We start from the raw sequence: 9,548 nt of genomic DNA on the forward strand, positions 1-9,548 counted from the left end.
AAGTCGCCCGTCGACTTGAAAAGACCTGTCAATATCACGACGTATGTAATAAGTCGACCGTCGACTGGAAAACACCTGTCGATATCGATTGTTACCAGAAGATGAAGGAAGATGGGAACAATGATTTGGTTATGGAAAACGCAAGTCTGAATTAAAATCCAAGGCACATATATTTTAATTTGTAATTTCATTATAAAATGGTTTGTTAAAGAAATTATTGAATATTAGTCAAGGCCAAGGAGACCGCATAAATATCGCCGAAATTAGCGTTCGATAGTCAAATTTTAAGGTCACGTCAGCGAACATGTTATACCAATGCTGATGTATGTGACAAGGCAAGGAACGAATCGAGTGGGGAAGGAATGCATCGAATGTGCACTATAAAACGCAGATCGCTTCGCCTCTTCAAACACAAAAATCTGCGGAGCAGGGTGGAGGTTTTCTCCGTGTCTCTAATTAATAGAGTACCATGACCTTCTTCACCATGAACAAGTCTGTAGCGATTTTCTTCTATCTCATGTCGCTCGCTGCAATCATGTCTGGAGTAGCTGAGGCCTCCCCTCAGAACTGTCGGAGCAGCATCAAATCCTTGAATAGAAAAGTGGGGAACCGGAAACGTCGCGTGAGCTTTCCCCTTATGCATATTTATTCAGAGTGTTCACCGTTTCGACCTCCTAACAGGACTTGGGAAAACTTGATGTCTAAAAAAATTAAAGCCGACGTCAAGCGACTCCGGTTTTTGAAGCGCTCCATGTCTAATTCTCGTTCGTCCAATATCGACCAAGAGGACGACGCCAATGTTCCTTTCATGCCAGGGTCCGGAGAGTACATAATAAATGTGGGCTTTGGCACGCCCAAGCAAAGCATGTACACACTTATAGATACGGGAAGTGATGTTGCTTGGATTCCATGCACACAGTGCCAAGGGTGCGACACGACTGCCGCTCCACCTTTCGACTCCACATTGTCTTCGTCCTATAAAGCCTTAGACTGCAATTCACCCTCATGTAGTAGTTGCGGGGAAAATTCGGAATGTGAATTTGAAGTCACATATGGAGATGGCTCTCAGGTAAAGGGTGTGCTTTCTTCGGATGCCATCACCCTCGGCTCTCAATCTCTTCGTAATTTCTCATTCGGTTGTGCGGAGTCCGTAAGCGGATTAGATCCAAATCAACCGGGGCTGATGGGGCTAGGAGGCGGGCCACTTTCGTTGCTGAATCAGCCCACCGCAGAATTATTTGGCGGAAGGTTTTCTTACTGTCTTCCTAGCTTGCAGGCATCGTCTGCACCGTCGGGATCCCTTGTGCTTGGGAAGGAAGCTCTTCTTTCCACCCCCGGTTTGCAATTCACCACACTGATAAAAGATCCTTCAAAGCCGACATTTTATTTCGTGAACTTGAACGGGATCAGCGTTGGTGACGCGACCGTTCCTGTCCCAGCAACGAGTATTGCAAGCGGGGGAGGAACTTTGATCGACTCGGGAACAACGATCACGCATCTCGTTGATTCTGCTTATACAGCTGTCAGAGACGCTTTTCGGAGCCAGATGCCCAATATACAGGTAGAATCCACTCAAGTTTTCGATACTTGTTATGACTGGTCTTCATCTTCTGTCGACCTTCCCACCATAACGTTGCACTTGGATGGTAATGTGGACCTTGTTTTGCCAAAGGAAAATATCCTATTCAGCCCAGGATCGGGATTATCTTGCTTGGCTTTCTTGTCGAGTTCGGATTCTCTTTCTATCATAGGAAGTGTTCAACAACAGAATTTGCGTGTCGTTTTTGATGTGCCCAATTCTCAAGTTGGATTTGCTCAGGAAAGTTGTACTAGTGCTTGATATCGTTTCCTTTTCCTTTCCTCTCTGATACCTCCCTCCTCCATTTTCTAGGTTTCATCTACAACTCCCACCTCTATCTTCCCCATCGTAGTGTCTTTTAAATAATGGTCTGTCGTAAGAAAATTCGACTAGTGCACAGCTGCCACAGTGCTGTCAATAGCCATGGGTATTATTTGGTCCGCTTTTATGGTATTTCGTCAGTGTCGTTTTCATGATTATCGTTAATAAGAATTATACTATCACCAACGGTTTTCTTTTACATGGTTAGAACGTATTTTAGTGTTTTGTGGAATATAAGAAATACTAGTTTTGGTGTGCTTCTCTTAGATTAACTTATTTGTGTAAGTGGAAACGCTTCTGTAAGGTCGTCCAATGGGTTGGACGTGGAGGGAGAAGTGTCATAATAAATTGGCGTATGTGTTTCTAATCTGTACAACTAATTCTATATAATTCTATTTTTATGCATTTCACAATATAATAGCTTAACCTTGAATTGTTTCCGATCCCATTGATTAATGCATAGCTTAAAACGACAAACAGACGAATGATCTGAAACATTTCCGAACCCATTGATTAGTGCATAGCTTAAAAGGACAAACATATGAATGATCTGAAACATATTTTGAACTCTAACATTAAAAAAAAAAAAATTAAGCTAATCGTCACCTGAATTTTTATGAAAATAAAAATAAAAATTTATATATACCAACCATCATATATTTGTTCTATTTGCAACAAACAAAAATATAGGAAAACAAAAAGACACAAAAATCAATATTCACAAACAAAATTATGGAGAGCTATAAGAACCTAATTTCGCAAGGAAACTATCAAAAATAATAAAATAAAATTCATTTAAAAAAAAATTAACATAAAATGAATAGTGATAGCCAATAAAAATGAATAGTGATAGCCAATAAAAATGATAAAGTTGATGGAATGGAATGAATTGTATGTTACAAGCTAACAACCGATTACAAATTGATCCCTATGTATGAAGTATCACATCCATCTCTATGACCAAACTCCTATTTATAATGAATCATTTTATACACCACGTAAAAGTTGATGACTACAACTTCCAAACTTATTAGAATTATTTTTTACAATAGTTTAGATATAAATATAAAAATAGTTATATTTTATAATGTGTGAAACTTTTTATGTTTAGTGGAGAAATTTGTTCTTGATCTTTATTTCAAATAACTCAAGCAATCAGGTTTACTTATTGTAATGGTCAGCATAATACAATTTTAATGGAACTGACTACTTAGTTATTTCCAACACTAGAGCCGCCATCTTTTGGATCTCTTTATTTAATAGAAAACATAATATTAAGAGGTGACCAATGCATGCCTAGCATATAGGTGTAATGCTATTTTCTATGTATTTTATAAATAATTTCCTTGGTTAAATACACATCAAACAAACATCAATGTGTCTCATAGTAGAGTAGGAAATGAAATATGGGAGAGATTTTCAAAATAATGAAAATCAAATTACTTCACCCATTTGCATCCCTTTGCGCAATAGTGCTAAAGGACGCATCCTTATAACGAACACCTCTAGCATCATTCCATGACTATGATTCAAATTCTTTATCGAGTTAGTTCAAGGCCATCAACTTATATCACTAACATCTAAATCGACAAGCAATAATTGCATTTTGTTATAATAGTATTAGATGTCCAAATCCTCCCTTCTCTAGGATGAAGAAGGTTTTGACGTTTGGGGAGATGTTGGAGGAATCTAGTTGATCATTCAACTAGGCCGAAGGATTGACCATTGTAAATAGTAACTCATGGGTCCAATCTAGTTGACTAAGTAGAGAATTTCGTTGATTGTTTTGTTGCTATGTTGACAAAGGTAGTTATGGAACTTACGGTTGTATTTTTTTTTCATAATTACATAAGTAGACATGGACTAATAATGTAAATGTGGCAATTGATGATCAAATATTAACAAGAGGTGCTGCGGGGCAGCTAGTCCCTGCCCTAAGCTGGAGGAACTCAAACAGGCTGAGCTCTTCATGTAATTTTTGTTACCCGGGTTTAATTTTTGTTACGTGAAGTGATGGTTCGTTCAGTGATTCTTTCCTGGTGCTGGTTCCTGGTCCTACTCCTGCTACCTTAGTTCGTTTGTTCCCCAGAGCATGTACAGTTAAGGAAGGGTTGAGTTAGCGACTGACGTTACCGCTAAAGACCTAGTACCCCTAGCAAACACTCACTCAATCACAAATTAGGCGTGCTCATTAGGCCAGTAAAAGAGACTTGGTTCATAACGAGTGATTCTTTCCAGCTAGCGTTAGATTTCTTATTTCCTTGGAGTCAAGGTGACAGAAGACTCCCTCGCCCTCTCTATGGTCGGGTAATGATTGAATGGGAACAAGCCTTAAGGAGATGAGATACAGGCTTGCTGAGAGGATATGAAAGGAGATAAAAGAATATTAGCACGTCTAAATCTCTAGCTAGGAAAAACTAAATTGATACACAATCATATTTAAAACCAACATCGTAGCATTTATTTTCAGCTGGTATATAAATAAATTCTATTTTTGAAGTCTGCTTTCTGTGTGTGAAGAATGAACTGGTTGACATGAGACACAGATTCTGAGCATAGCCGGCTAAGCTGATTGCACATTTGTCGGCAAGGCTAGCCTGTCAAGTAGGAGTGTGAAGAATGAACTGGTTGACATGAGACACAGATTCTGAGCATAGCCAGCTAAGCTGATTGCACATTTGTCGGCAAGGTTCCAAGTTGACTTATCTTCCAAATATAAAATCCCTTTATTGCAAGATGAATAAATTTGGAGACACATGTACACAGTCATAAAATCCCTGTACTGCCTAGCATATTTTGCATATGATGCATACCCAACATTATCTTGGTTACAATCATTCTTAATTCTCCACTTGAATTTAAATCCATCGCACCATCAATTAAGATAAATGTGTTTATTTGCTGAATCGAGAACAAGTGTATAGTTTAAGACTTGACAAGTTTTCAAGAAAAGATCATTCTTATATGTAATAGCTATAGTTTATCAATCTTTGATATTTCCGATTCAACGAGAGAGCATGGAAGACAATTGATATTTAACAAAGCTTCTACGATGTTTCATTTCTTAACTGTTCATGATCACCTGTCGGTCTACTGACCTTTCTGGTTCTGCTGCTATTCACTATAATGTACTGTGCGTATACGAGAGACTTTCGATTTGCCTTTGACTTTTTGTAAATATTAATTGAGCATTTAATGTCTGTAATAGCTTTAGAATATAATTACATCAGTGCAATGGTACGTAGGAGGTAAATTAGAGGAAATTTTGCAGGAGAATTTGAAAATAAAGTGAACCTTTATTTTTTATTTATTCCATGTCCCAGATTCCCAGTACAACTATTGCTTTTTGATTGAAAATGAGGAGTAGTGTTTACGCCCCAACACCACCAGGAACATTTCATGCTGCAGCCTTACATGCATACACATAGAAATTTCGGAATGTGAACCCTGACCACGTGAAGCTTCACATCAAGCGACACGGGACTGAAAAGTATCATCACGACCATAAGGTTCTTGCCTGTTATAGACATTTTTGTGCCTCGCAGCATGGAGCATGAAATGTCAATAATTACAGGGATCCTCAGTCCCTAAACATGTTGTTCTTACCCCTAGAAGAACAAGGTCAGCAAACCACAGCACTTCCCATCAGTTCTCCACCTGAAAACACTCAAAAACAGGCTATTTTTGGATCATGTCAGCTGCTCCATTGAGCATCTGCGCTGGAATGCAACTGCTCCTCCTTGTACCTGCACTGAAAGTCAAATCTAATGAAGGCTACCTGCGCTGGGCGAGATTGGCCAAGTGGCACAGTCATTTTGCAAGGTGTCAATTGCCCAGGAAGCTTCCAAACTGACACTTGGTTCAAGGGATTCGCCCTGTGATGAGTAAGAGGTACTTGATCTCCATGTGTAAGCAAGGATCTCCAAGTAGACTCAAGAACTGAAGTTTAACTGAAGAGGGAGAGGACACAAGGCAGCTTTATGTCAGTCTCAAGCTGACTCATCCTTTCTTCTTCTACCCTATATATAGAGCTCTTCTATGAGGTCTAGGGAGGCTGGAATTTTGTGCAAAGCAAGGAAGTGCTGTTGGTTTACAGTTAGAGCTATTGGGTGATTGCTTTTATAGAGGTGAAGAGGAGATTTCTTGCTGCTGGGGAGGTGCTGCTGGATTGGAGCCATTGATGGTTGTAACCTTCTCAGAACCCTGTTACTTTTATCAATAAAGCTTTGAATGTTCTCCTATATACTTGTATTGCATTGATGTATTGTATTTACTTGTATATTTGATTCATTCTAATCCATGCATCAGTTATGAGTACATGTATCTTGTAGTCTTCTTCTCTCTGTTGTGCAGGATCTGTGTGTAGCTGGACCGGCAAAGGGAGCAAGGAGCTGGGAACAAGAGACAAAGAGAGAGGATAAGGATCGACAAAAGCGAAAGACACCGGTTGGTTAATCTTTTCTTCCTTCTCTCTGTACTTTCATAAAGGAAAACATTAAAGCTTTACTTTCAGTTGTTGCTAAGGACTGTCACCCTTAGAGTAGGGATAGGGTCATCCGAGTCGGATACTTTTCCCCACAACAAACTGGCGACTCCGCTGGGGAGCCTAGTATCTTGTTGGTGTTTGTAGTATTTTGCTATTCATTTCTTGAAGAAAAGAGTACCAAATCGAAAAGCTTTTGACTATATCAAAAGCGAAGTAGAGGGACTGCTGCTCTTGCTCATTTACTGAGCAAATTCAAGATTTGAAGAGCTGATCTACAAAAGACTCTTTACTCTTTGTGATAGCTTTTCATCCTCTTGATCATCCCTTAGCCTGTACTTGACCTATAGCTTTTTATTTCAGCAAAAACAATGCATTTTTGAGCTTTTTATGACCCGGAATTCCTTGTAAACGCAACTCTCGTGTCTCAGTGCAGGCTGTCCACAGGCAGTCTGCATTTCAGCGCAGGTACTCCCTTCGGGAACTGCGCTGAGAATCAAACTGACAGACCAGAGCCTGCGCTGGTCCAGTTAGCCAGTGTCTTGCTGAGGTTTCCCTTAGTGTCTGAGCCCTGTTTTCACTGATTTTTGCTGATTGCTTGCTGGTCATTGTACTTGCTGTAAACCATTCTCCTTGACATTATTCCGCCTCAGTTGTGTGATGAGACTGTGAATGTTCTTTCAGTATTTCTTGCTTCAGTTACAGTTTCCCATTGTGAAAAGCGAACCAGTATAGCTGTGGCCTCTTAGATCCTGAACTGTAAAAGTGTCTTTGTGATCTTAAGAGCTAGTTTTATTACTGTTCATGGCTGTTTGAGTTTGTTTGTTTTTCACTTTATGGTTTGAATTCATACATTTTTAGTGTTGAAACAAGTGCCTGTAAGGCGTCTTTTCATTTTAGACAAAACTTGTTTGTTTACGCTTCAAATTGAATTCGAAAATTATACAACAGTTTCCTTTTGTCTACATCAACATTAAGGGAAAAGAAAAGAAATACATGCATCTTGCATTTGCATTTTGATAAGTTTGCGTGATTGATCTAGGAGAAAGTGCATTAGTTTGTGCTTTGTGCTCTGTGTGGAAAGATAGTGTCTTTTCTCTCCCCTCAGTAGTTAGGATTTTCAAAGCTAAAAAGATTGTAAAGCTTGCTTATCATTTTAGCTGCATTTAGGAATTTGTATCAATACATCTCGTGGTGATCCTGAAAGACAAATTGCTAAACAAGATCAACTTAAAATATATTGAATGAATCTAAAAACGCATTGTAACATAACGCTCACAATAGAGGTCTAGGTAGAGACGTGTTCCGGCGTCGTTAAACGTAGTGATTGTCGATCTCTACGAAGGTGGGTGATTCCTCCTGAGGGACGATAGCACTAATACGGACTTGTGCTCCCGCGTACCGTCGCGTATATTGGGAGACCCCTATAGGCATTTATCCTTTATCCTTAGGAAGCCGTGTCGGCTGCCCTACTGATCGCGATGCAGTGAACACAGCATTCACGAAGATCGACCACCCGTACCGTAAAACGTATTCTGTGGTTTCGCGAAAGGTTTGGCACACCCTCTGCCTAGATCTCCAGAGCAGTTTCTTTTGGCCTTTTTCAAACTCTATAACTGAAAAAGTCCAACCGAGCATTTGTCACTTCGGGCTCGTTAATACATCGAAGGCGACTAGAGTCATCTTTAGCTTTTTCTCGACTCTTAAAACATGAAAAAGCAAAGTTGTGTCTAAAAGCGTCTAATAAAATTCATTCAATACAGAAACATAATTCCCCTTTGTATTTTAGTTGATCAAGTAATCCGCAACCGCGGAGGAAAGTCAATTAAAACTCCATCGTTCGGGGAGACTCGCGAGTCAACCATCTTTGTCTCCGGAACCGAGAGTAGTACGGACGAAGCGAACTCGCTTGACCAGGTCAAAATCTCCCATTAAAGTTAGAACAACAGTTCCGACAACATCTGAGATTCTGGTCACTCCTAATATTTCTGGAATCCCTGCCTCTATTGAAGAAGTTCAACAGCAACAGAGGGACAGTTGTACTGATCCTAGTCTGAAGACAAGTACTTGCATAACTGAACCCGTTCCATCTGAAACCGGTCCACAGAGTCTTGTTGTTCAAACAACTGTCGCTGTCGAAGCAACCCCTTCTTCGGCACCAGAAATCTTTTACGGACCTGACGGTCTTCCTCTTCCTCCTGGTCTGATCGCAATAGAGGAAATCGTAGAGGACCAGCAAGCAAATACTCCAACTCATTTTGGAGTAGGCACCACTCCTTTTCCTTCTGCATCAGAAGTTTGTCCATCGCCACAGGAAGTTCCTGTAGAATCGTTAGGCAGTTTATTGGATAGACTTAAAATGTCTGAGCAACCGTCGACATCTAGGACTGTACCAAATGACACAGCGACAGCAGAAGCTCCCGCTGTCAATCCAACGATGTTTGCTGGCATACCAGCTGTCCCGACTAGCCCTCATCAGCTAGAAGGAGTCCACCCAGGGACTATCACGACAACTTGGTCTGTTCCAGTTTGTTCTTCCGGTATAATACCCGGTAATTCTTATGTTGAAACTAGACAAATTGATCCCTTTGGAATTCAGTTTGGGCCCTCCAGTCCTCAAAGGCAATCTATACCCTTGAGCTCCGGATTGTTACCGTATGGGGGGCAATATGCCCTTTCACTTCCCCTTCCGGGGGGATACCCATACGGCAGTTTTCAACAACATTCAGGTTTGACTGAAGTAACGACGAGTGGTTGGGTACCTATGTTACCCCAACAACCAAGAGTTGTATATTCCATGCAACAGTGTGTACCTATGTCTAGTATCCCGACGACGCCAGCAATTGTAACCGTGTCGCAAGTTCAATCGATGCCTGTTGTATGTCAACCCCAAGTTGTAATGCAACAACCCATTGACCCTGCAACACAACCACAATCGCCAACTGCCGGGACGACACAGATACAAACGGGAACCATAACCCCACATCTTGGTCCGTCGGTTAGTATCGCACAGCAAAACATGGCTTCGCAACCATGGATGGTGCAATACCAACAACCTCAGTTTCAACAGGTGTACCAAGGATCTGAACAACAGATCTTTGCGAATAGTGGGCAACCCTATATTCAGAACGGGTTAAATCAACCACTTTACAGTGGCCAAGCCCA

At 40.6% G+C, this 9,548-nt stretch overlaps 1 protein-coding gene across 1 annotated transcript; it reads left to right on the forward strand.

The window, feature by feature from the left end:
* The first annotated feature begins 405 nt into the window (after positions 1–405).
* LOC149191213 (aspartic proteinase nepenthesin-1-like) lies at positions 406–2,159 on the forward strand. The gene has a single exon (XM_089413541.1). It carries the CDS (start codon positions 470–472, stop codon positions 1,838–1,840), a length of 1,371 nt encoding a protein of 456 aa, XP_089269667.1. The 5' UTR covers positions 406–469; the 3' UTR covers positions 1,841–2,159.
* Positions 2,160–9,548: the final 7,389 nt, after the last annotated feature.

The sequence above is a fragment of the Pinus tabuliformis genome, chromosome 3_1, assembly GCF_031772625.1.
Source record: "Pinus tabuliformis cultivar Carrire ecotype Pingquan chromosome 3_1, CPIR1, whole genome shotgun sequence".
Lineage (NCBI taxonomy): Eukaryota > Viridiplantae > Streptophyta > Pinopsida > Pinales > Pinaceae > Pinus > Pinus tabuliformis.

Coding starts and splice junctions, on each gene's coding strand:
- LOC149191213 (XM_089413541.1), top strand. CDS start 470: ATGACCTTCTTCACCATGAACAAGTCTGTAGCGATTTTCTTCTATCTC.